The 27825-nt window shown below is 40.9% G+C and overlaps 2 protein-coding genes across 7 annotated transcripts; one reads left to right on the plus strand and one right to left on the minus strand.

The window, feature by feature from the left end:
- Positions 1 to 4304: 4304 nt before the first annotated feature.
- LOC133095662 (olfactory receptor 2B6-like) lies at positions 4305 to 6197 on the minus strand. Its single transcript, XM_061197410.1, is given in 3 exon segments — positions 4305 to 4868; positions 4870 to 5266; positions 6145 to 6197. Coding segments are annotated over 3 exon segments (1014 nt in total).
- Positions 6198 to 15176: 8979 nt separating this feature from the next.
- ZNF165 (zinc finger protein 165) lies at positions 15177 to 25995 on the plus strand. Of its 6 annotated transcripts, XM_061195831.1 has the most exons (5): positions 15181 to 15246; positions 18831 to 19310; positions 19655 to 19793; positions 21865 to 21993; positions 25592 to 25995. In XM_061195831.1, exons 2-5 carry the CDS (start codon positions 18900 to 18902, stop codon positions 25798 to 25800), a joined length of 888 nt encoding a protein of 295 aa, XP_061051814.1. In that variant the 5' UTR covers positions 15181 to 15246; positions 18831 to 18899; the 3' UTR covers positions 25801 to 25995. The 6 variants fall into 6 exon arrangements, with proteins under 6 accessions (XP_061051812.1, XP_061051810.1, XP_061051811.1 ...); XM_061195829.1 differs by lacking the exon at positions 25592 to 25995 and having other exon boundaries at positions 15177 to 15246; positions 18900 to 19310; positions 21865 to 22829; XM_061195827.1 differs by lacking the exon at positions 25592 to 25995 and having other exon boundaries at positions 15178 to 15256; positions 18900 to 19310; positions 21865 to 22829.
- The last annotated feature ends 1830 nt before the right edge of the window (positions 25996 to 27825 follow it).

The following is a 27825-nucleotide window of genomic DNA, read 5'->3' on the forward strand; positions in this document are numbered from 1 at the left end:
CGTAACACCCCTCTGCACACTTTCCACATGGCTTTTGCCTGTTATTTTTAGCGCTACATCGAAACAATCCGAATTTTCTTTCCGAAAAAAATGTTTAGTTTTTTGCTCTTACTGACTAGAACCTTGTAATGTTCCTTCTTTTCAGGAAACCCTCCCTTCCACTGCAAGCTCAGAGCATCCCCCTGCGACACCGGAGGCTGGCCCGGGTGTGGGCGGCCCGGTCTCGGGCGCGTCTCAGCGGCCGGTAGCCGCCCCCCCACGATGTTAGCCCCTTGGATCCTGGGTCGCGGGCGCCCTCGCATGTGTAGGGGCTCCTGTGCGTGTGTGTGTGTGTGTGTGTGTGTGTGTGTGTGTGTGTGTGTGTGTGTGTGGAGGGGCTCCACGTCCGGGCGGGTTGTGGAAGGTAAGAGAGTTGGAAAAAAGGGGTACGGGGCGGGAAGCAAGAAGAAAAGGGAGGGGAGGATCGAGGAGGAAGAGAATCGAAGAGAGGAAGGGAAGGGCGTGGGGAGCAAAAGGAGGAAGAAGGGGAGGAACGAGAGGGAAGGGGAAGGGAAAGGAGCCTAGTGCTGTTCCCCTCTGGTCACCCCAAAGGATAGGCTGTGGGAGATTTAGGACTTCTGGGGGTTTGTTTACCTTATGCTTCGGTTGCCATGGTTATGGAGGTGGCACTAGAAACTCCTTGCAATCAAATAAAGAACAAAGATCTTATTAAAGGGTAATTTTCCCCAAAAATATACAATCATGACTCTCATACAAGTATAAAAATGAACCCCTTTGAAAAGATTTTATGTAACTCATTAATGAGGTAACTGGTGAGGTGTTACTACAATTCAAAGGAGAATTCGAAGAATGGAGGCCATTTATAGATCAGGAATATTGAAATTAAAGCGTAAATAGCGCCCAAACTGGCTTTTACACGGTTGGGGATTGGTGAGGTGGGTGGACTAGGGAGGGAGAAAATGTCCCACCAGGAGACAATTAATTTGCATGTCTATAGACAGGAGTTATTTTCTATTGCTATCAGATATCTACAATCTACAGAATTGTAAAGTAGCTCTCATAGAATCAGAATCAGATGACACAAAAGGGTGCGCTATAATTTTCCTTTGAAGCACAAATTTCCCTGACAGTCCCTTTCTTTCTCAGGAAAATTCTGCCGACTCAGCACAGACAGAAGGGCTAAACTCACAAATTAAACACATCGTTTAAAAGCTCACCATAGCTCAAAGCCAAGGGCGCTGGTCTGCTGTTTCTGACCATCTCCCCTTAGAGTCTAGGGTGGGGGATTCTTAACAGGTGGGTTCACAGATCCTTGTAAGAACTGATGAAAGATCTGGATAAACTCCTTAGAAACCCGTGCACATACACACATTTGCATTCGAGTTCAGGTTTGGGGCCTAGGATAACAGTCCGTGATCCAGTAGTTCCAGGGTCTCTGCTCTCCCTCTTTTAACCTGGAAGGTGGTCTTCATTAAGTACCATCCTCTCCATACTTCTCATTCATTCATTCCTGCCATCACCCACTTCAGTAACTGCAGCCTCTCTTTTATGAAGGCCCCACCTGGGGGCTCAGCGTAGTTTAGGGGTGGGGTGGATGGGAGCTAATGTATAACTAGGTGTAGATCAACCTACATCCCTTAAAATCATGTCCAATGCCCTACATGCCTGCTTTACTCGCACCTACACACACGTTGTATGATTAGGCCACCCAAGGTGGCTGTTCTCTTGCTCTCTGTACCTACATCCCCTGGTCGACCAGTGCCTGCTTCACCTACACCCTACTCACCTGACTGACCTTCCCTCTTAATCATACATCCTAATCAGTAAATACCTATGTACTTGCCCCGGCCCCATCTAGTGACTGTTCTAATCTTTAGATCGGAACTATCTCCACTATGATAGCTTATAAAAGGAGCGGTGAGGGGCACGGACCTCTGCTGGTTTCCCTGGCAACCGATGAGCCAATCGGATGTCAATTCCCCCATAACCTGTAACCTCTCTCTTCCCCTGGGAACAAAGACTACTGGCATGTCCTGCCTGCCATCTGCCGCTGGCGTGTCACACCAGGACCTTGCTTCAGATATGTAAATTATGGGAAGAAAATACACAGGGAAATTAATAGAACACAAGGGTTATTTCACTGAAGTATCTTTGTGCAGACTCATCTTGGTGCTGACTTTCCATCTTCTTCATGGCCATAAAATTCCCCTGCAGAAGGGATTTATGGCAGTCCTCATTTCTCAGAATTTTCTTTTAGTCAGAAAAGGGAAGTTCCAAGCTTTCTTTCTACATCTGTTGTTACCCGAAAACTGGGTTCACCTCTCAGCGAGTATAGCCAAAAGACATAACCAAACCAAAGATCAGGAGAAGGAAGGATTTACTACTTGCAGCAAGTCCGGAGAACACCAGGGCTCTTTCCCAAAGCAGTGTCTCCCAGAGCAGCAAAATTGGGGAAGTTTTAAGCTAAGAGTACATGCATATTCATGAAGGGGCTTGAACAAAGGAGAATTCAGCATAGAATTGGGGCAAAGGTCAGCAGGGTTCAAGATTTAGTCAAAGTCACAAGGGTCATAAAGGGTCAACATCATCATCCCTTAGGCTCCAGTTGATCTGGTGGTTGAGCACTTGGATTTAAATTCTGCAAGACAGCAGGAGAATGTGCTTCAGGCTAATCTTTACCACAGAAACAGAACTGGGAGTACTGATTTACTATCTTTGCTATTGTTACCTCTCTTGCCTGATAACAGTCCTTTGTTCCTGCATTCTTTTGTTCCCTTTAGATCATTAATTACTGAGACCTGTTCAAGGGCAAAGATCGTGACCAGGTTTAGATCCATTATGGGCCGTTTTCAGGCAAAGCAGGGTAAACCAGGGTATGGTTGTTATGCATATTTAAGTCAGTGCCTTCTCCATTGATAACAGTTTCTAGAGATTTGGTTATCTTGCTATTCCTGATACAGAGAGGGAGACACCCTTGCAAATAGAGATTTCCCTTATAAATATAAATATCTCTTACAAAAGCAGAACTTTTACTCAGTTTTCAGAGCTTCTCCTGTGTCTGCAGTTTGGTACTATTTGATAAACAAATATTTGCTAGGTCATATACATTAATATGTATAAAATAGATAACTAATAAGAACCTGCTGTATAAGAAATAAATTTAATTAAAAAAAATATTTGCTAGGTCACGCAGAGACAGTGGTCTCTGATCTGTAACACCTGCCGAGTTTCCACTCCACGCCTAGCCCATATTTGTTGCAGTGTAGGGGAGCAGAATTTGCCACCCTAAAATATGTCTTTGGCATATTAATTGTTTTAAGCCAGTTATTTTCTGAGAAACAGCAGACAAGGGATGTAATCGAGCAGTACCCCATGGAGCCTTCCCAGGACAGGCCTTCCTCCATATCCTCTGCTTTAGTTCCTCTCTGAAGTACCTAGATAATAGCATTTGATGCACATTTCCTGGGTTGTTTTGCAGATGAAAAAAACCTCCCCCTCTCAAACAAATGGAAGATGTTAACTACTTGAGGACCATAAGCACATAGACCCAGGCCACCTGGAGCCTAAGGACTGATAATGTTAACCCCTGTGACACCACCCTGCTACCTCACCATCAGCCAATCAGAGAATTGTGCACAAGCTGATCACAGACCCTGCAAACCCTCCCCCCCCCCAACTTCCTTCAGGGATCTTGGGGCTTTTTAGGGCATGAGCCACCTGTCTCCATGCATGGCCTTGCAATAAACCTTTCTCTGCTCAAACTCCGACGTTTCAGTTTGTTTGGCCTCACTGAGCATCGGGCACACGAACTTGTGTTAACAGAGAAGGGCTCTGAAAATCAAGTAGGAGCTGCCCTTTCATATGGAACATTTACATTTTTTAGGAGGGGACTTTGGATGGCTTTATGGACTTCTGTTATATCTCCTGTAACTAAGAAAAAATTTCTGGTGTGTGTATTTGCATGTGTCTAAATATGTTGTTTCCTAAGGTTTTATTCTAGTCTCACAGAAATCTAAGACTCTTCACCAAGTATACACACCAGTGTCTATAAAACTGGAGACTTTAAATATTTTAAGGTTACACTATTTTAGGGGATCATAATGAACCAGTTCTCAGGACTTGTGCAATGAATGTATTTAGGCAGTAGGAAATAAGTGTAGTTTTCTGTCAATGACATTTTATTTGAGGAAGGTCACCATAATAGTTCTTTCTAAGAGTAGTCAGACTAAAGCAACTTGGAGAGAATTAAATTATTAAAATATGTAAACTTCAAGTCTTTAACAAGGCCTGTCATTTGAGTATTCCTATTTCTTGATTAAGAAAATCCTTGCAATCAACCTCGTAAATGCTCCCTTTACATCTTTGTTTCTAAGTGTGTATATAAGGGGGTTCAACATGGGCGTGATGATTCCATAGAAAAGGGATACCATCTTTCCTCGGTCCTTGGAGGCAGGGGATGGTGGTTGCAGATACATGTAGATAGCAGTGCCATAAAAAAGTGACACCACTATTAAACGGGAGCCACATGTTCCAAATACCTTTTGCCGACCTTCAGCTGATTGTATTCTCAACACTGCTTGTACAATAAAAGCATATGATATGAATGTCACGGGTATTAGAAGGAATAGCACACTGATAAAGAATAGTTCAGCCTCATTTGCTGTTGTCTCTACACATGACAACTTGAGCAGAGCAGGGACTTCACAGAAGAAGTGATCCACTTCTTTGTGGCCACAGAGTGGCATCTGCAGCGTCAAGGTGGACTGCCATACTGAGTTGCTGAAGCCTCTAATCCAGGATGCAGCTGCCAATTGGAGGCAGCGCCTTTGGTGCATGATGACTAAGTAATGGAGAGGCTGACAAATAGCTTACAAACCTATCAAAGGACATGACGGCCAGGAGCAGACATTCAGTGGAACCCAAGGCCGGGGAAATGAAAAGTTGGGCCACACAGCTGCCATATCTAATTACCTTCCTGATGCTGCATATGTTTACCAGCATTTGTGGAACTGCACTTGTGGTGTAGCAAAGGTCCAAGAGTGAGAGATTGGTAAGAAAAAAATACATGGGGGTATGGAGTTTGAAATCCAGACGTAACACGAGAATTATTGCCGGATTGCCCAAGATGGTCAAGATATAGGAAACCAGGAACACCACAAAAAGTGGAAGCTCCAGCCACGGTCGATCTGAGAAAGCTAAGAGGATGAACACTTGGGGGACACTCTCATTGAGCCTATTTATGTTAAATGGTTCAACTCTTGGTTCCCTGGAATATAAAAAGTCAGTAAGTTAACAAGCACATTTATTTACTGTCAGTTAGTTATAATCATTTTGCTAACAATTTGCATAAATTTACAGACTGATGCTATTAATAAGGTGAAAATATGTTGACAAAAATATACATATTTACCTCTCCAAGTATTTCAAGTGTTTCTATTTTTGTAACGGTGTATTAGCAAAACAAATTTCAAAAATTTTAAAGTATATCTTCAGCTTCCACACTCACAGAATTTATTTTTTATAAAATATCAAATTTTGATTTTTTGTTATTTTGCAAATTCATTGTTCTCACCTCTTTCTACCTAGGTGCATACTATTAGATAGATACAGACACAGTTCCTGCTATTTGAATTCATTCTAATTTCTCCTTAATGCCAATGAGATTCCCTGTTTGTATGAATCAACTAAAATTGTGTAAATCTCACCCTCCCAAAAAAACATGTAGAGAGTATCTAATAAGTTATCAGACACAGTTAAGGACATATTTTCTTTTTGTTTTAGAAGCTCAGAATTCATATAGGATTACTTAATAATATGGAACTGGAAGTCTGGCAGGCTTGGACTCATATGCTACCTGGCCTAATTAGTCACATTACCCTGGGAATGTTTCTTATCCTCTGATCTTCAAGTTCTTCACTTGTAAAATGAAGATAATAATGCTTTTCCAAGTTGTCTTGATGTGAAGCATATATTCACATTGCTTAGTCTAGACCCTGGCCCTTAGAAACAGAGCGGTGTGGATGAAAGGGACTATAGTGATTCAAGGTCTCTGAGGCTGCTCAGAGAGGAATTACTTATGGTTTACAAAACTTTAAATTTTCTAAGGTCACCAATGAAAAATGGCTCTGCCAGTCAAAAACTCACCTTCCTTTTTCTTCCTTAGCTCCCAAACCATCTACCCCCAAAATAAGGATCATAGTAACCACCTGCTGTGAAGTGTAAATGTGATTTTCACTGAAAATTGCTTGGCATAGTGCCTGGCACATAGAAACACAGTTGTGTTAGTCCAAGTATGATAGTGATGTGGGAACTCTGACATGCTTTAGGCAAAAGCTGTTCAGAGCCCTGTATTTCCTAGAAGTACTAATATGTCAGCTCCACCTGCTAAACATGTATTCATACCAAAGAAATCTTAACAGGACACTCTAAATTATTTTATTATTTTATCAATATCAGAATATAAATTTTTCATTATTATTCATGTTCATTAGAATGTTAGCAATTTGTATTTTAATTTTGTTCTACTTGCTCTAGAACTATTAGTCCCCTAAAAATTGCATTGTTCTCATTTGACAAAAACTTTGAGATACACAGTCATAAGTATAAAGTGTTCAAATGTATCTTTAAATGAAAAAAGATAGCTACTGAACATTTGTATAGCATAATTCTATCAACTTAAAAAGAATATTTTATATATACATACATAAAAGTATTAATATATGAATTTAAAATTACCTTTAAGAATACAGAACAAAGTGTTACTCCTGGGAAATGGGGATGGGGGGAGAGTAAAGCAGAATTATTTATAAATTTACCTGTTTATTGTTCTAATTTTTAATGAGCAGATATTACTCTTTTAACCTTTTTATTTTTTATTGCTTACTACTCTGCTTCTCATCCTCCTCTTTGGGACTCAGAAACAGGTCGAAGAGGTCCACTTTGCAGTCAGAGAAGGGAAAGAGGGATGGGACACAGAGAGGGGACACGGAGGGGACACAGGGAGAGGGTAGGGGGCGGAGGTGACGCGGGGCCAGAGTCAGGCGGACATGCGGCTGGTTGCTGTTTTAAGCCACTAATGTTTCGAGTGACCTGTTATATAGAAAAAGCTAACCTATACATACCCTTTGGCATCTGAACAAGTATGTTATAGCAGTGGGGACACACTACTATATATTGGTCATTTTTCAATGTATATACAACACCCTGGAGTACAGCATCCCAAAACTTCTGGGTGTTACCCCCAAGCTCACACATTAGCTGAGGCTTTAAGAGGCCATTCCACTGTTACATTAGGCTGAGTGCTTCACGGGAATGGAATATATGGCAAGACAAGTGAATCCTGACCATGTGCCGTTGTCTGACCTCCTTTGCCACAAAATGGGTCCTTTTATCTCAGGCGTCATTGATAGATCAAGCATTTGTAAGCCCAAGGATGGTGTTGCTGACAGAGTGCTGAAGGCAGGGAAGATAAATCTTATATTTAGAGAGTAAGTCAACCCATGCCAGAAAAGTTTATTTGTTATTGATGTAATGTTTGATATTTGTTCTTTCACGGCCTCTTGGGAGAGAGATGTGTTACAACCTGGAACACATCCTGGAAGCCTTCCTGGAAGCCTGTTAACAACTTCCAGATCTTTTCATTCCCTGAATCTCCTAGATAATTGTCTGCCAGGTACATTATCCCCAGGATTGCAACTGGGAAACCCACAAGGGGGATGAAGTAACTATTACTGAAGTTGAGGGAGCTTGTCAAGACTGGGTTCCAAGAAGCTACAAAGAAGCTGTAAATTTCAAGGTAGGGAAGTCCTGTGGTTACTCCAGTTCTCACTGCCTCAGCTATACCCTCCCTAAGAACCATCCCATCCCTCATCCTTGTACATCCTGGGGGAAAGGCTACATTCTCCCTTTTTTACTTTTCCCATCACCATTGAGGGAGACTTGGAAGCTAAGGTCTCTTCCCAGAAGGTTCCTGATATAAGCATCTGGTAAGTGCAATGGGAAGTGAGTAGGTTTGAGAAAAAAGGAGAAAGCATGTCTTTACTTAGATAAGCAAAACAAGTTCAGTTGAGTTCTACTCAAGGTCACCAGGCATTATCTAACATATAGTAGGTGCCTAATAACCATTTATGGAATGAATGAATGGATTAATTAATCAGAGCCTGCCCTGTGAAGGTATGAAATCCTAGACGCAATAGTGGCTTAGTGAAAAGTGAGCTAGATTTCCAATCAAGAAATCTTAATTCAGATCCTGGCTCTGCTAAAACTGTGTCTATATAATGAGGATATGTGCCCTGTATTATAGAGTTGTTATGAGAATTAACAAACTATGAAAACATTTACCATGGTATAGAGTACTTGATAGTGGTAAGTCTTGTCTTTACATTTTTTTTTTTCTTGGTGAAAATTTTATAATTTCTACACTGCTTTAGAATTTACTCAGCTGATTTCATGCACTTTTCATTGTTTTATCACGTTTCCAAGAGTGAAAACACTTTGTCCTATGGAAAATTGAGGGGGAGGGATAATGTCTTTATGTTATCACCAGTGCCACCACCCTCGTGCACTGACAAAATCAATAAATGTTTATGATTATGCATCCAAAGTATTTTCACACGGATATAACTCCTTTATGTCTCCTGTAGATTTTATTTATTTATTTATTTATTTATTTATTTATTTTTGGCTGCTTTGGGTCTTTGTTGCTGCGAACGGGCTTTCTCTAGTTGTGGCGAGCGGGGGCTACTCTTTGTTGTGGCGCACGGGCTTCTCATTGCCGTGGCTTCTCTTGTTGCAGAGCATGGGCTCTAGGCACAGGGGCTTCAGTAGTTGTGGCTCGCGGGCTCTAGAGCACAGGCTCAGTAGTTGTGGCACACAGGCTTAGTTGCTCCGCGGCATGTGCGATCTTCCCAGACCAGGGCTCAAACCCATGTCCGCTGCATTGGCAGGCGGATTCTCAACCACTGTGCCACCAGGGAAGCCCCATCCTACAGATTATTGAAAAGCTCATATCTGCTCCCTCCGGAGTATTTATTTCCTGGACTATTTTCTTTGTTTCTCTGTAAATGAACGTTTCAATACTCAGATTAGTTCTTTTTTTTTTTTAATTTTTATTGGAGTATAGTTACCTTACAATGTTGTGTTACTTTCTGCTGTGCAGCAAAGTGAATCAGTTATACATATACATATATCCACTCTTTTTCAGATTTCCTTCCCGTTTAGGACACCACAGAGCATTAAGTAGAGTTCCCTGTGCTATACAGTAGGTTCTCATTAGTTATCTATTTTATACATAGTAGTGTATATATGTCGATCTCAATCTCCCAATTCACCAGATTAGTTTTTTGTTGTTGTTGTTGTTGTTGTTGTTTTTTATCAGATTAGTTTTTTAACAGAATCCTACAAACAGCTTAGGATAACAGGCTTGGGTGAATAATGAAAGAATACTAGGGGAAAAAAATGTACCTGCCATTGAAATGCCAATGGGTATGAATTAGGCCAATGGGTATGAATTTGGCCCAAACTATGAACAAAAATGAAGGAACATGTGTCTTCAGAACAGAATTTAGGCAGAATCCAGAAGGTCAAGGCTGCAAAGGTGGAAGGGAAAATAAATAGGGGGAAATCCCTTTAGTTGGGCAAAGCCATTAAGAAATGAGTCTGGGGCTTCCCTGGTGGCGCAGTGGTTGAGAATCTGCCGGCCAATGCAGGGAACAGGGGTTCGAGCCCCGGTCTGGGAAGATCCCATATGCCGCGGAGCAACTGGGCCCGTGAGCCACAGCTACTGAGCCTGCGCGTCTGGAGCCTGTGCTCCCCAACAAGAGAGGCCGCGATAGTGAGAGGCCCGCGTGCCGCGATGAAGAGTGGCCCCCGCTCGCCACAACTAGAGAAAGCCCTCACACAGAAACGAAGACCCAGCACAGACAAAAAAAAAAATTAATTAATTAATTTTAAAAAAAAGAAAAGAAAAAGAGTCTGAGTTGAAGAAGATCACTATATGACTCTCTACCTTCTTCATCTACTTTATTCTTCCCTCTCTGCAGGCAGGTTTCCTCTATTATTCAGTCCACACAGCATGAAGTGGCAATAGCTCAAATTCTAAATTTTCTTATCTCCTCGGTCCAAGAACTAACCCTACTTCACCTGGCCATTCCCCACCATCCCCCAAAGATCCCTGACTTTAATGGAAGAAGAGAAAAGATTACAGGGGCCATTTTCTCTTGGAGATTTCTCTTTAAGCAGAAGTAAAGGATCTACACACTAGAAACAGCTACTGTCAAGGTAGAGAGGCATTCTACAATTTATGTGCAAAGTGGTGAAAGTCAATGGCACTTTGGACTCCAGAGAACTCAGGACTATGTTAGCATTAGTCACATTAGCACCTGTGAGAGCATCAGTGCCATGACATTGCATCATTTTTGTCAAAGCAGGCACTGGCAGAACAGTAGCGATGAGCAACTTAGATCAGAAAAGGAAGAAAATAGAGGGTTCCCTCCACCAGGGAGAGGGCAAAGACCTCATGTGAGAAATTCCTGGGGACTCTAAGTAGAAATGATGGCAAATGATAAACGCCTAGATTTCTGTTGTGCCGGTGCAAGACGTGGAGGTGGGGAAAAGTACAGCAAGAAGAAACCTCTCAGAAAGGACTTTTTAATAATTTTCTTCTTTCTGCTTCTTGCAGAGCTCAGAGCCCACCCTCCCCCTCCATCTATGTCCGCTTGATATTCCATGGTGAAATCTCGTAGTCTCCACAGATGTTAGAGAACACTTTTTCAGCTAACATTTTTGAATGCCCCCTATGTGGCAGGAGCGATACCGAGTGATATGATACAACTCTCACCTGTGTTTCCTGAAACAATATCAGCCCATAGGCCCAAGAGTGGTAATAAACAGCAGGCTGTTATTTTATCTACTATTACAGTCCCTGCGGTCTGTGGAAAATTGCTTTAATTATTTCTGGCAATTCCCAGAAAGTTCTCACAAGAGTTCTGTGTTCTCTGGAGCCCAAAGCGCCAATGCCTCTCTCCACTTTGCCTATATGTGTGTAGAATACCTCTCTTTTCCATTCAGTTTCGTTATTCAATCATTGAAAAAATAGTCCAGGGAATTTCCTAGTGGTCCAGTGGTTAGGCCTCTGCGCTCTCACTGCTGAGGACCCGGGTTCATCCCTGATCCAGGAACTAAGATCCCACATGCCTCGTGGCACGGCCAAAAATAAATAAATAAATAAATAAATAATCTTCTAAAAATTTTTTAAGAAAAGAAAAAATAGTCCAACAGAGTTCCTCCATTTTCTTTAGTTTAGGTAACCACATTGTCATGCAGGAAAAACAGCAGGGAATAAAATTGCTATGTAATGAAAGGTTCAAACTATAACTACAATGTGAGGTAAGAAAAAAGAAGATATTGGTAAAGGCTTAAGAGGTCAAGTAAAACTTCAGGGAAAAGACAACACTTTAATCTGGGTCTTGACCACAGATGAGTTTTACAAAGGAATGATGAAAATATTCAAAATATATGAGGAAGAAGTGTAGGTAAGGAGGACCATGGTATGTATGAGTAAATGTATTGAATAAATTAATCTTAATTAAGGGTCCATATTAGGCATTGGTGAGAATGAGGGATGGATTATTTCTTCTCACCCCAATGTTTTATTCATGTTTTATGTCTATATTGTATGCATTTCCTATGATCTGTCTTTACTCCCTTGTGTAAAAACCAGGATTTATATCTGTTGTCTATGTATATATATGTATATATCTTCATGGTGGTCTACAAAAAATTACCTGGGAGGCTATTAATTATCATTTTAAATTTTTAAAATCTGTGTGGTTATTTACTCTGGGACATGTATAAAGTAGGCTATATGAGAAGTAGGCCTCACCAGCAATAGAAAGCATGTGCCCTTGTGATTTTTGATTTGGAAATCATATCTGATTTAACAGATTGTTTTCCGTGTCCACAATGTCCCCCAGAGCCCTACAAAGTGCATTTTTCCATATGCCATATGTCTCATATTTTAAGTCATACCATCTGAAATATCTCTTCAAAGCTGGTTTTTAAAAATGCTCAATCATTTTTATATGATGTGATACCTGAGAGAGAAATAAAGATAAAAAGATAGAGATGAGATAAAGATAGAGGTTTTTAAAAAGATATCCTGCTATAAATATGTATTTATTTGTTTATTTATGATTAGAAGACCTTCTACAAATTATCCTTGTGGTTTTTATCTTCTCTGATGAGAAAGAGATCAGAAAAATTTGTTGGAGCATGTAAGAACCAATGTAAATAACACTAGGTGCAAAGACAGAAGCAACAGCAAAAATGAACCAATCAGTTCCCAATTCCCTATCTCTTGAAAGATCTTTGTATGCACCAGATATCTTAGTTGCAAAGAAGAAATCAATTCTTCTTAATTAAGCAGAAATAAAGTTTACTGGAGTATTGAGTAGTTCATAAAATTGCTGGAAGGGTTGGAGAAGCAGACTCAGATGCTCATAACCAGACCAGAGCCAAAACAACATACATAACCCTCCTACGAGTTGACCCAAATCACTGTCATTAAACACTGGATGTTACAGCTTGATCCATTGATGCTTTATGCCATGGACACTAGATGCCTATGCTAGCCTACTGCCACTGCTGACCCAAGAACTGGCCATTTCTGCCACTGCTGTCACTACCAGAGAGATTTTTCCACTGCTTCTAGTTTTTGTATCACCTATCTTTGATCCAAGTTGCAGTGAGGCTGTATCTGATTGGTCAAATACAGACTACATGCCCTTGCCCTAAGTACAAAAAAGGCTGAGAAAGAGAATATCTTCAATTTTTCCCTGTGCTGAACACCATGCTATGCCTCCCAGATCCCCTTTCAAGACTGACGGGCTTATTCTCCCAGTTGCTGGGAGTGTTGCCAGCTGGTAGCCCTTTCTGACAGCTCTCAGTGTCAGTCCTCTCCAGTAACTGCCCTCAACTGAAAAAGACCAGCTTGGTCCAAGGTAATGACCCCTCCCTAAGGGCAAGCTGCATCCAAGGGACTGGTCTCTTGAGGTGGTATAAAGACCTTACCCCTCCACCCAAATCAGGACAACTCTAAAGGACCATCTTTGTTCCATGGGAACAGTAGAGACTTTTGTTGTGACTGCATCACAGCCCAACTTCTTCTGCCCAATGCTACGGCCTTCAATCCCTCACAGGTGTTAATCCCCAAATCACTACCTATAAACTTCCTGCATGCTAATCTGTCTTTCATAGTATGCTTCTCTTGGAAGCCAACTTGTGACACCAACTATAATGAAATAGTTAAGTAAGCATTCTCTGAATATAATTCAATATAACTAAAAATTAATGACATTCAGAAACAGAAAACGTATTCCTTCATTTGAAATCTTTTTAATTCTCTCAGCTATTGATTCAAAGAGACAATATAAATATTTGAGAATATCTAAAAAATTGTGATAATCAAAACACTACACCTGATAAAGTCTGGGAACAACTACAGCAGTGTGCAAAGAAAAATTTTTAGCCATAAACATTTAAATGAAACATAGATATACTTTAAGAATCCAGTTGAAAAGAGACAACAAAATAAATAAACTGAGGGACTGCAGCAGAAATTGAGATAAAAGCAGAAATCAGTGAATCAGAAAACAGAAAAATAAAACTTTAAAAAATAAGTCCAAGAGTTGTATATTTTAAAAACGATTAGTAAAATTGAGAAACTACTATCTAAACTAAGTAACAAAAAGAGAGGAGAGGGCTTCCCTGGTGGCGCAGTGGTTAAGAATCCGCCTGCCAATGCAGGGAACATGGGTTCGAGCCCTGGTCTGGAGCAACTAAGCCCGTGTGCCACAAGTACTGTGCTCTAGAGCTTGCTAGCCACAACTACTGAGCCCACATGCCACAATTACTGAAGCCCGCGCGCCTAGAGCCCGGGCTCCGCAACAAGAGAAGCCACCGCAATGAGAAGCCCATGCACGGCAACAAAAAGAGTAGCCCCCGCTCGCCGCAACTAGAAAAAGCCTGCGCAAAGCAACAAAGACCCAATGTAGCCAAAAATAAATTTAAAAAAAAGAGAGAGAGAGGAGAGAGCAAACATACAACACAAGATGATGGTAGAAGTTCCACATGAGGGAAAAATGATATTCTGATTTAAAAAAACAAAAACAATATCACTCTGGCTGCTCTATTGAGAATGGGCTGTGGGGGAGACAGGCAGAAGCAGAGGGCTCACTTAAGAGTTTACTGCGGTAATCCAAAAGAGAGATAATGGTGTTACCAACCCATCTTAGGAGAAAGGATGAACACAATGCATGAACACAATGCTATATTCACAAATGGAATACTATACAGTAATGAAAATTAACTCAACAATATGGGTATATCTTAACATATTGAGTGAAAAGAAGCAAATTCAGATTACCTATGAAATGATGCCTTTTAGACAAAAAACAACTAAAATTAAAAGCCTGTATTGTTTGGCCATGAGTATGTATCAAACAGAACTATCTTTTCAATAAGTAAGGGAACACAAAATACGGAGGGAGACAAGAGAAAGAGTTGTAGTAAAGGTTAGGTTATTGTCAATGTTCTAGTTCTTATAGATTTGGTAATGGATTAAAGAATGTTCACAATTTAGGGTAACGCAAAGTCTTAAGCCAGGCGTTATGATCAACCCCATTTTGCATATCTGCGGTCCACCCGGGTTGGGGGAGAAACCAAGGATTTGGGAAAAGTTTCCCTTCAGTCCAAAGGTGAAGTTTGAGCCGCGTCCCTGCTGCGTGGGCTTCCATTTCACGGCCCCATACTGAAATGGGATGAAGTCCAGGATGAGGCCCGCATGGGAGCTGTAGAGGCAAGCTTACCACTACAAAGAGAAGAAAAGACGCCTTCTCCTTCAAAGTCTGAGGACTTCAAAACCGTAGCGAAGACGCCTGGGAAATGGAGTCCCAGCTCCTGAGGAGCTCCGAAGGCTTCTGGGAAGCGCAGTCCAAAGCCGGCCCGTCTCCTTCTGCGCAGCCTCAAAAGTCTCTGTGGAAGGACGCCTTGGGGGGTATTGCAGCTCCGTCCTTCCACCGGAAGTGTCCGATCGGAACCAGCCCTGTGGGAGAGGTGAGTCCGGCTCTGGGGCCTCAGATGTCCGGCCCTTTGTCCCCTTTAAACACCCAGTCGCTATCATGTTCCCTTCGGGATTGCAGCAGCCCTGTGGCGCTCTGGACCGGAACCTCAGAGGAATCCCGAGGAAAGGTGGAACTAGGTTTGGCGTTGGGAGAGCGTTCGCGCCCTCCTATTTCGGGAAAGGATAGGGGTTTCCATAGTTACCCCCGCCGCGCGTGACGTCATCGTTGAGGGCTAAGAGGGCGTGGTTTAGGGGGGGGCCTCGGGCATTCCTGCTTGCGGAGATTATAGGGTCACTGGTAAGAGGAGTGGCCTGACCCAGTCAGGCAAGGCGAGGAAGGGTGGCATCTGTCTTGGATAGGGTGCGTTCTGCCAGAAGAAAACTGCCCCACAGTCCGCCCCTGACTTCTGCTTCTCATGGGAGGAGTAATCCGCCTTTTCGCAGGAAAAGTGGGGACAGCCCGGCATCCTCATGAAATTTACTCACGCAGTAAATATTTAGTGAGTGTTTCCTGTGTAGCGGGGAGGCCGCGAAACCAGTATTGAAACCAATATCTCGTTCAGAATGAGAGAGAAGACAGCAAATCAGGCAGTTGTAAGACTGGAAAGTGCCTCAATTTGAGAAACGCAAGGTGCTGTGAGAGCTGTGAATCCCCTGCTCTGTGACCTCTACTGGATTTCCCCTAACTGCCATCCCTCCGCCAACAAAACTCCCCCCCCCCCCCCCCACTCCCGTCCTCCTCCTACCCCAACATACACACCCGGAACCTACTCATCCAACAGGAAGCCTGCACTTTACCAAACTTCCACCTTTCCCAACGTAACTAATTACTCCCTACTGTCTGTTCTAATGGCATTTGTTTACATATCTGCTTAGGTATTTTTGTAACTCTGCTCCGACACAATGATTGTAAAGCACTAGATGCTCAATAAATGTATATTAGCTTGAGGTTAGTAAGACATTTGAAACCCAGCTTTAGGGGCTATATATCAAATCCTTGAGAACTAGATGATTTTATCTAGAGTTGTGGACTGTTTTAAGTGGATGAGAAGTGATTAAACATCTGAAGACAGAACTTTCAGCTATGTGAGGAGATAACATGTTGTAGAATCAGCTGCTTAGCATGATAGTTTAAGTTTAAGCTAGGAATTGTGGATTCTGTAGGCCTACTTTACTGTTCATCTTCCTACGCTAAATGAGATAATGCCCATAAAGATTTAGGACACTACCTGGTAAACACTTAACACGTCTAGAAAACATAACAAGAAGTGAACTTAGGTCTCTATATCAAAAGAATGTCCCCATAAATTATGAAGGATTGAGACTGATATATATACCATAGCTCTAACCCCCCATTTTCCTCCTCTATCATTGCTAAATTTTGTTCGTACTTTCACCCCCTCAAACTCTGTTTTCCAAGGTTCAATCTCAGCCTGTGATCTTCATTTCATACTTTTGGAGAATTATCCTCAATGTTTATCTTTAACTGCCCTTTCCATGGATCTTATCTAAATTTGTATTTCCATTCCTAACTCCTTTCCATTAAAATCTCTTAATATCTGTTGGAAATGTTCTTCTAAGTGGACGTCTCATCATCTAAAATACAGAATATCCAAAACACAAAGCAATTAGGAAACTCAAATTTCCTAATTTACATTTTTATCCAATAAATCAACGAATGTGGGAACTTAAGAATAAATATTAATAATGCATGGTCCTTAACCTCATGGAGCTCCAGTCAATTGATGAAAAGAAAAAAGAAAAAAAAACCAGCCAAACAACTAAAAATAATACAGGTTGATATGTGTTGTATCCACAGATGTTATGTGTTAGGAACTGTAGGAACTCAGAGTAGAGTTGGTGAATTCCTTATCAGAGGTAGTGCAATTCTTAGTCACTCCAATTACACCCTGCAAGCTGGTCTCACTATCAATCTGCTGTTCTTTCCCACTTTCTCAACTCTTTGCTCTCCCTTCCCTTTTGCCTTTCTGGATCTTTCTCATCCTTTATTGTCCAGTTTAAGCCCCACCACCTGTAGGAAATATTTGCACACATACACACACATTCTTTCCTTACCTCAGAGCTATTAAGATATTCAGTGTCTCTACCATGCAATTTGTTTAGTACTTCAGCTTTCAACATTTATCAAACATTTTCAATGTGTGTCACGTGAAACTTGTTTTGTTATTTAAATGTTTTGTATCCATGTGTGTTTTATGTCATTTCTTTCCAACTATCTTGCAAACTCCTTGCAAACTCAAATACTATTTTTTAAATTCCTTATATCTGTACATCAGAATAGAGAATATCTAGGCATACCCCATACTAACCAGGTCAGCATCTCCAGGGGCAGGGCCAAGGAATCTGTTTCTAACAAAGTTCCCACATGACAGTTAGGCAGTGGAGCTCAGCTCTGAATTCAGACTTTCTTGGAAACCACTGCCATATAACTTCTAGCCCAATGCTTTGCTGTGTTAAGATTCTTAATAACGTACATGTCTGTGCAAGAGTCAATAGTCAGCTTGGTGAAATGTTGAGTAGAAGGACATGAAAGATTGGTACTTGTATTTTGCTATTGTACTCTGGGGCTTCACCTCTAAATTCCTTTATTCAGTTTTTCAGTTCAGACACCAGACTGACCATTCCAAAGTGCTGATAAGACTTGAGGAACTCATATCTAACAAAAAGACTAACAAAAGACCGATAAGCAAGTCTTGGTGCTGGTTTATTATAATTTACTGGTGATATGATAGGCCTCAATGTCCAGGACATAGACTGAGCCATGAAACCAGAAAGGCAGAGAAGGAATTGTTGGGACAAAAGAAAACCTACCTGAGACTTTTGGGGAAGAAGCTAGTTACACTGACTGAAATTGTTAACCTCTGGCTGTCAAGAAAAGTTGCCCTATTTTATTATTTAAGAGATTTATAAGTAATCCTAGTTCCACATTCTGAATAGATAATTATAACATTCTAAGCTTGTATTTCCCACACACTTTTATGAGTATAGTAGCCTCTTTATGTTTCTATCTTTTCATATTGTGGTCCATCCTAGAAATAAACAATGTATCTCCACAAACAGTATTTGTCAGGCCATTCTGCTCAGAAGCTTTTGTTGGCTCCCCAGTGCCTAAAAGATAAACTCTGAATTCATGAACTTGACATTTGAAGCTTTCTTCAATAGGGCCTTTGTCTCTATAATCTCCTTATACAAACCTACTGACATTTTGCTTTCCCACTTCTGTGTTCCTACCATTAACCAGTTGTTCAAGCTTGTAATTTCCTATTTCTTTCTCCCACATCCCAGTCAAATTCTATCCATTCATCAGAAGTTAGTTTTTTAATTAAGCTTCTCCTGACCATTGTAACCTCCTGTGCTCTTTTCCATCTCCAACTTTATGAAGCACTTCTGTCATTTTTCTCTTTTGATGGTTATTTTCTTTATGACTAATAAATAATTTAATTGCATGTGACAAGTTAACATTTAATATTGCCTTATATTTATATTGTCTTATATTTAATATTTGTAATTTAAATTATCTTATTTTTAAAATAAAATTTTAAGCTGCTTTTAGGTAGAAATTATGCAACAGTTGTATTCCACAAAACAGGTATTTCAGTGCTTTTAAGTGTATAATGAAGAATAACTATTTCTATGATGTGATATTTTGTCGTCCTAGACAGTAATAACAATTTTTTTTATCCCTGAGGAGAGCTCTTTAAACTAAAAAAGGCCTTTCACAGAGCAGAAGTGGGATTCTGATCATACGTTTTATCTCAAGATGACAACAGAATCAAAGAAAGCTGCAGCTCAGAACCTTCAAGAGCATGAAGGACTTCTGATAGTGAAGATTGAAGAGGAAGATTTTGTCTGGAAGCAGGGCACTTGCTTACAGAGAAGTGATCCCCTCAGGCAGGAGCTCTGCCGGCAGCTGTTCAGGCAGTTCTGCTACCAGGATTCCCCAGGACCCCGCGAGGCACTGAGCCGGCTGCGAGAGCTCTGCTGTCAGTGGCTGAAGCCAGAAACCCACACCAAGGAGCAGATCCTGGAGCTACTGGTGCTAGAGCAGTTCCTGACCATCCTGCCAGGGGATCTACAGGCTTGGGTGCATGAACATTACCCAGAGACTGGAGAGGAGGCAGTGACCATACTGGAAGATTTAGAGAGAGGCACTGATGAAGCAGTACTCCAGGTACAAAGGGGATGGGAGATCTAAGACGTCCAGGACAGGTGGAGTCCCACAAAGGGAGAAAAGGGCCTGAGATTGATATCTAGTGAGCTTTGTAGGAACTCTTAGTTCAGTATGCAGTTATGTCTCCTTCCCTCTCTGTTTGGTACCATACTACCTTTTATAATTGAATCAGACTTAATTCTTCCTTCCCCAGTTTTATATTATTGAGTTGGCCAAAAAGTTTGTTTAATCCGAACGAACTTTTTGGCCACCCCAATACTACAGGAGGTTCTCTTTGGATTTGGAAGATGTTTAATTCCAACAGGGATTCTCTCATAAGCTCAAATGTACTTTGTTTTTCTCAGATTCCAGTCTGTGGACATGGACAAGAACTATTCAGGAGAAAAGTGGCACCTCCTGGACCACCACTTAGTGTCCAGTTCCAGCCAGTGAACACCAAGGTCCTTCATGGTTCTTCAGAACCCCAACTTCTACTGGACCGTGGTAAGGGACAATACTGTCTGTGGTGAGCGTCCCTGAAGAACTGGGACAGTGAACCTCCCTTCTCATATTAGTCTTCGTAACTGTAGATGGTCTTTTCCTTTATTACTTAATGAGAAATAGAGAACTTTTTTCTTGTGTGTCATTGGCCAACCAGAAAAAGAGAGAGAAAACTTTGTTTCTTATCCAAAATGTCTCCTTTTTTTCATGTGTTCTTTATCCATAATATTTCCAAAACATGAGATGTTTTCATGTTATGAGCAAGTTAAAGGAAAGAAAATGAATGAGTTGAGATGTCAGAGAATGAGAAAAGAAGCAAAAGGGAAAGAAACACATACACAGAAACAAAACATGTTCATAGAGAAGCACATACAATGATAGAGAAAAAGAGAGACAAATATGTGATGATATACTCAGAAATAGAATATAATTCACAGATACGTAGAACAAGATCCATATTGTTGCCTGTTTTTATTTTACTTTTGGTTTTACAAAGCTCTTTTATGTTTTTATAGAAAGTTGGCCATACTTGCACTGACTACCTCCATAGAATCCTCATTGCTGTTCAAAAACTCATTGTTTAAAAAGTTCATGGACTCAATATCACTTTAGGTGTATATGGTCCCAAAAATAAACCCAAGAGTAAATTACAGTAATTTTTTTTAATTACCCAAATTCTGCTTTCAAGCTTGCTCTGGACACATTTCCGCCTAAAATTGTAAATTTTCCCACCCTAAGACCAGCACTGCCTAACCCCCTTTACTGCCTAGCTTATTCTAGACAAAGGACACCCTATAACAAAGAGGGGCTGCTTGATTCCAGCATAATATAGAGTCATGAGCACAGTATGTGGTTGATGAGCTAGAAGGTCGGAATTTTGAGGACTAGATCATAGTCCTGGAAACCAGTCTGAAGAGCTCAGGTGTGTTGTAGAAGAGATTAAGGGTTTCTGAGTAGGGTGTAAGAGGATGACAGGGTTTTTTTGTTGTTTTTGTTGTTTTATTTTTGGCTGTGTTGGGTCTTTGTTGCTGTGCGCGGGCTTTCTCTAGTTGCAGCGAGCTGGGGCTACTCTTCGTTGCAGTGCACGGGCTTCTCATTGCAGTGGCTTCTCTTGTTGCAGAGCATGGGTTCTAGGTGCGCGGGCTTCAGTAGCTGTGGCACATGGGCTCAGTAGTTGTGGCTTGCGGGCTCTAGAGCACAGGCTCAGTAGTTGTGGTGCACGGGCTTAGTTGCTCCGCGGCATGTGGGATCTTCCTGGACCGGGGCTGGAACCCATGTCCCCTGCATTGGCAAGCGGATTCTTAACCACTGCACCACTAGGGAAGTCCCAGGATGACAGGGTTTAATGACAATTAGTATGGTAAGGGTATTTAGGATGACTGGGAAGAAGAATAGCTCAGAGTCAGAACAGCAAGGAGGCTGTTACAGTTATCTAAACAGGAAGCGGTGAGGTTCTATAGTAACAGAAATGTAAAGAAAGGGAGGTATGTATATAGGGGACATTTAGCAGAAATTACAGAATTTGATTATCCATGAATGATGAAGAAGAAATGGAAGGGTGGATTGGATGGATAGATGGATGGAAGTTTTTTCCACCACATACATACCTCAGAGTCATTATAACTTTACTTTTCTCAATGCATCTATGTCCTCATCTGCTTTCTTTGAGATGGTGCCTCCCTTTCATCCTCTAAGCCTAACACTAGAAATATCATAGACCCAAAATTCCTCAAGAACCCTCTCAGTCATATTGCATGGTTCTTTCTCCTTACTTTGTTCCCCACCCCCATTCTTGCTGGTGGTGATCCTCTTCCTAATCTTTTCTGTTGTATCTGCTCATCCTCGGATGTCTGTTTCCTCTCTCTGCCAACCACTGCATAAATTACTTGCTTTTACCAATTTTTCTTTCTTTTGTATCCTCATCCATCAGTCCTCTCATTCCAAAGGCCACACATTTTTAGAGTGGCCAAATGAAGTACCAATAGGTAACCATCTTGCGTGTACCTCAAAGTTTTATTTTCTATCAGCTCAGCAAACAGGCATTTACCCCTTTATTTTTTCATCATTATTTTAGATAATGAGAGTGAAAACAGTGGATCCATGCCAAAGCTGGAAATTTATGAGAGAATGGAATCGCAGAGAATTATATCAGGAAGAATTTCAGGATTTGTATCAGAAGGATCTGCTGAGCCTCAAGACATCTGTAAGTCTACAGGCAGGATAAAGAGACAACAGGAAAAAGAATCAGGGGAGTCTCAGAAACCATCATCTGCTCAGGATGGAGGTTTTAGTAAAATCCTCACCCACAAAAATACACTTACAGGTGAAATAATAAGCCATGATGGTTGTGAGAGAAGCTTAAATCTGAACTCAAATGAATTTTCACATCAGAAATCTTGTAAACACAGTACCTATGACCAAAGTTTCAAATGGAATTCAGATTTTATTAAGCATCAAAGAATTTATGCTGGAGAAAAAATTCACCAATATGGAAAATCTCTCAAGAGCCCAAACCTTATTAAACATGCAGCAATTTTCAGTGGAGAGAAAACCCATCAGTGTAATGAATGTGGGAAAGCTTTCAGACACAGCTCAAAGCTTATTAGGCATCAGAGAATCCATACTGGAGAGAGACCTTATGAATGTAATGAGTGTGGGAAAGGCTTTGGGGGGAGCTCAGATCTTATTAGACACCAGAGGATTCACACTGGGGAAAGACCCTTTGAATGCAAAGAATGTGGGAGAGCATTCAGCCTGAACTCACATCTTATCCTACATCAGAGAATTCACACCAGAGAGAAACCCTATGAATGTAGTGAATGTGGGAAAACCTTCAGAGTGAGCTCACACCTTATTCGACACCTGAGAATCCACACTGGAGAGAAACCCTATGAATGCAGTGAGTGTGGGAGAGCCTTCAGTCAGAGCTCACACCTTAGTCAACATCAGAGAATTCACAAGAGGGAAAAGCTATTAATGTAAAGAACTTAAATTTATAAGGAAATAGCAAAACGTGAAAAACATTGAATAAAAAATAAATACTGGGTGAGATGAATGACTGTAAGACCAGTGTCTCTTTATTCTCTCTCTCATTCTCAGTTTTCTGTTCTGCATATGATCTTCACCTCTATGTGTCTGCTTTCTGTGAGACAGTGGATGTACCTCTTCGGTTGACCGCTAAAATCAAACCAAAATAGCAGAATTTGGGGGAGGCTAATAAATGGGTTAGTGTATGGCAATAAAAATAGAAAAAGAGGATGCTCTTGGGAAATAACCATGATTACAGTGTGGGGGGAAGAAGGTTCAGGTAAAGAGACTGATCATCAACTCTAGTTAATGATTCTCCACAAGAGGAGGTAGGCTAAGCCCAGGAGTGGAATAGCTTGAGCAAGGTACTGCAGAACAGTTCTTTTGGAAGATTCCTTTAAAGAATGAAGACATAGCACAACTAAATTAGACAGTCGTGTCAAACAAGAGGACATATGCAGTGGTGGCATTCCAATATGTAAGCCAAAATCTGTGTCCAGAGGTCATGCCAGGAAGTGAACAACCGGAAGAGCATTTAAAGCAAGAGGCCATAATCCAGAGATTCAAATAAGACAGGAGGGGAATAGAAGCAAATTAGGCAAGAGCTAGGGTTAGAGGTAAGGAAAGGTGTTCAAATTGAACTAAACCTTAGAATTTGGAGGAGATACACAGTAGTATAACTGGGATTTTACTGCCACGTACGCTGTGGGGGTTTTGGCACCTTTCTGGGGTAGGTGGATAGAGAGTGTAGTTCTGGGGAGCTCTCTTGACAGAAATGGGGTTCTCTGGCTACTGACAATTGTGGAAGAGGGCTGAAGGAATTAGTACTAAAAATATAGGTCCTGAAACTTTATTTCATTGCTGCTGGCTGCTATTCTCTCCAGAAAAGACCTAGAGGAGAGTGTAGAAAGGGTAGGTATCTGAGAGAAGAGTGGAGAGGAATCTGCAACAAGTTGGAACTCTACCAATGATTTCAGTATATAAAGGTGAATCCTGCTCTACTTGTTTTACCTTTTAGATGAAGCACATTTGAACTAATACGAGAAATAAAAACATATTTAAGGCCTAAATATTCTATAGTATATAATGCTTTTATATGAAAACTCTCTGGCTAGAAACAGAACTTCCATATGAGAAGCATAATCTAATGAACAAAATTTTCCACTAAGAGGCTTTATTAAAAAAGTCTTAGCATTTATTTTTCAATGCCCTTGAACTAGAAATGTCCTGATAGGATCTAAATAACCCAATATTTGTTTTAAGGTAATGTTGAACCCATAGTTTCTTTTTACAGGCACTGTGCTGATAAAACCTGTCTCATGATTGTACAAGTGGTGTTATTTTTACCATTTTATTTTATTTTATTTCCCATTTTATAGTTGAGAAAACTGAGCTGTAAAGTATCTGGCACAAGAACACATAGTAAATGGTGGAAGCGGGATATAAACACACATACTATTCCAGTGCCCTAGTTCTTAACCTTAACCTTGACTATGTCACTGACAGTACGACAACGGGATATAAAATTAGAAAAGACAGTACTGGGGAATTCCCTGGTGGCCCAGTGGTTAGGACTTGGCGCTTTCACTGCGGGGGGGGGGCGGGGGGGGGGGCCGGGAACCTGCTCCGGGAACCAAGATCCCGCAAGGCGCGAGGCACAGCAACACAATTTTAAAGTTAGGGGGAAGGGGTTTGTATATCACCCTTTTAGAACACTAATTGACCATACGTTTCAAAATCAAAGCGGCAGCAGGGACCTGGTAGGCTAGGCGGCGACTTTGCCCTGGAGGCCCAGAGAGACTACCACGCAGACTACCACCCGCCTGGTTAGCGGGCATTTGGGATTGTGTGACCCGGGGGCTGTTGCCCAGGGTTTAACTTCCCTCAGGGCTGCTGTTGAGGTTCAGGAACAGGATTCCAGAGGTGAAGGCGGCAGCTATAGGAAGGGGCTGCGGCTTCAGATCGCCCCCCCCACACACCACACCACACACATGCACACTCACACACCTGTCTGTTTATGTTGCTAGTGAACGTCTGCACACCATTTGATCATTTACTGATCATGATCAGAAGTCTTATCTGTAGATTTATTTGTAGTGGAAAACACCAGCATGCTTGGTTTGGTATTTTTGATTTCATCCCTTTGTGGCCAAGCTTCACGTTGTTTCCAGATTATAAATTGTATTGTTTGTCTTGCCAAGTTTGTGCTTTCTGTCACATGTGACAAAATTCACCAGAATTGTCAGTTTTCCTTTTGAATTAATATTTTAGTGGTTCATTCAATGAGTTTCAAGATGACTAGACTTCTTTAACCTCAGTTAAAGATTTCAGTAACCTTTGGCATTTCTCTACATTAGTAATGATTTATTTTGCCTTAGGAATGACCCCAACAAATCAGCCCCAAGGACAATCCCCTTGAAGCAAAGACTGCCATATACCCCCAACCCTTGGAGTAAGAGTTTACTCAAACTGTCATAGGCCATATTGGCTGCAGCCTTGGCTATTAAATATCAAAGGGAACAGAATAGTCTCCTGACAGTAAAAGAGGAGGACAACACTACTGTGGGAGGAAGGTTGCAAAGCTTAAGTCTCTATTCACCCTGACTAGATATATTAGTCTCCGTGTTTCTACTTCCTCTCGAGGATGGAATAAGACTGTGCACATTCTTTGTCTATTGTACGCTCTGAAAACTGTTCCCTAAGATGTCTTTCTAAGATATTAACTCTGGTTCATTCATTGAGTCTTTCACACCCCAACCATATCTTGTTTCCAGGCTGTAGCCAGTGCCTGTGGAATGGGAGTGCATTCCGAATTTCCTCATCAAGAGACACAGGAGCCACCAACCATTCCTTTCCAGACTATGAAAAAGACAGCTTAAATGGGAATATCCAGAATTCCAGGCCATTCATGAGCAAGGTGAACATCAGAATCCATCTTGAGAAGAAGGGAGTGGTTGAAAGCTCTGCCAGTTATCCAGGTTGAACAGCATCAGGAACACTTTAGACATAAGAAACACCATGCTGAATCAGACTGAACATCCATCCTCTCAAGTATTGCATTCCAGCTTGGGTTGCATCAACAAAGGACATGATGCAGAATAACACAGTGCTGTCCTCCCTGTTATCAGCATCAGCAGGAAGCTATGCACCAGCTTTCCTAACTTCATTTAAAAACCTATTCCTGACTGATCTCATAAAATAAAAATTATCTTTATTTAAACCTATTTGTATTTTCATCATGTGTAATTTCATAGTCTAACCTCTACTGTACATTTAGTGCTTGCTCTGTAAAGTAAACTTACTCTTTTGTCTTAAAATTTTTGTACCCTCTTTCCTATTCCCTTATTATAGAAGCCACATCACCTACCTGATCTTTCAGACTCACCTAAGCCTTGTTTGTTTGGGTTTTTTCCTTTAGTCCCTGTAGTCTTAAAGGGTCAGAAATGATTCTAAAATATCTCCTAGATCTGTCCTCTTCAGTATTACCTCCTCAACTGAAGAAGGGCCCTTCCTCAATTTACCGGTTACCTGGAAGTCTTGCCACTTACAACAATATGGATGGACCTTGAGGGCATTATGCTAAGCGAGGTATATCAGACAGAGAAAGAAAAACACTGCATGATATCATTTATAATTGGAATCTAAAAAAACTGAACTCATAGAAACAGAGTAGAATGGTTGTTACCAGGGGCTGCAGGTGGGGGAACTGGGGAGATGTTTGTCAGAGGGTACAAACTTGTAGTTAGAAGGTGAATAAGTTCTAGGGATCTAATGCACAGCATTGTGATTATAGTTAGCAATACTGTATTATATACCTGAAAGTTGCTAAGAGGCTAGATCTTAAATGTGCTCATCACAAAAAAAGATGAGATAATCATGTGAAGTGATGGAGGTATTAGCTAACACTAAGGTAGTAATCACATTGCAATATATGTGTATCAAATCCAAATGTATACCTTAAACTCACACAATGTTGTCAATTATATCTGAATTTTTTAAAAAGACAAACACAAAAGTATTTTTTAAATGTCAGTATCTTGAAATGGATTCATTCTGACATGAAACATGTTTTCCCAAATCCCACTATTCATATGTCATGATTATTAGCTTTTAGATTAATAATAAATAAATGAAATTTCATTTTATTTATTTAGTTTTTGGCTGCGCCATGCAGCTTGTGGGATCTTAGTTCCCCTACCAGGGATCAAACCCAAGCCCACTGCAGTGAAAGCGCTGAGTCCTAACCACTGGACTGCCAGGGAATTCCCATAAATGAAATTTTAAATTCATGCTATACCAAAAAATTGGATTTAAAAATGACTCTTCCTTTATTCTTTTCATTTTAAACCAAAATTTCTCAGTCTCAAACATAACTTCTTCTTATAGACCCAAGTTTTGTTTTGTTTCCTGAAATTTAAAAAAGTCTTAAAATATTAGAGCCCATCTTTCCCATCTGAAGGCACTGCTCTTCCATATTTTTAAAAGAACGAATATTTGGTTGGAAAGACAGCAACGTTCATGTCTTCTGAATGTGAAATTTTTATAAAAGCATAATAACAAATGCTCTGCAATATATACCTTAGGAAAAAATTTTGGTTTATATTCTAGAAACACAATTGTAACCTGTTTCTTAAGTGATATTTGTAAGGTTTTTTTTTTTAATATTTATTTATTTATTTGGATGTGCCGGGTCTTAGTTGCGGCCCGCGGGATCTTCGTTGTCACATGCGGGATCTTTAGTTGTGGCATGTGGAATCTGGTTCCCTGACCAGGGATGGAACCCGGGCCCCCTGCACTGGGAGCACAGAGTCTTAACCACTGGACCACCAGGGAGGTCCCTGTAAGCTTTTAATATGTATTTTATTTTTGTTTATTTCTTTATTTAATATGTCATACTTTTTCTGTTCGTCCATTTTGCTTTGGCAGAGCCAATACTCACCTGTACTACAACATTCTTAGACCAGCACAGGAATGCCTGTATTCAAGATGCCTTTCACATGATACCTTC

This window comes from Eubalaena glacialis, chromosome 7 (assembly GCF_028564815.1).
Source record: "Eubalaena glacialis isolate mEubGla1 chromosome 7, mEubGla1.1.hap2.+ XY, whole genome shotgun sequence".
Taxonomy (NCBI): domain Eukaryota; kingdom Metazoa; phylum Chordata; class Mammalia; order Artiodactyla; family Balaenidae; genus Eubalaena; species Eubalaena glacialis.

What these genes read in the sequence shown, in the direction of transcription:
- ZNF165 (XM_061195829.1), top strand. Translation starts at nt 18,900, where the DNA reads ATGACAACAGAATCAAAGAAAGCTGCAGCTCAGAACCTTCAAGAGCAT. An exon ending in CTGATGAAGCAGTACTCCAG is followed by an intron (nt 19,311 to 19,654) that starts GTACAAAGGGGA and finishes TGTTTTTCTCAG; the next exon opens with ATTCCAGTCTGTGGACATGG. An exon ending in CCAACTTCTACTGGACCGTG is followed by an intron (nt 19,794 to 21,864) that starts GTAAGGGACAAT and finishes TCATTATTTTAG; the next exon opens with ATAATGAGAGTGAAAACAGT.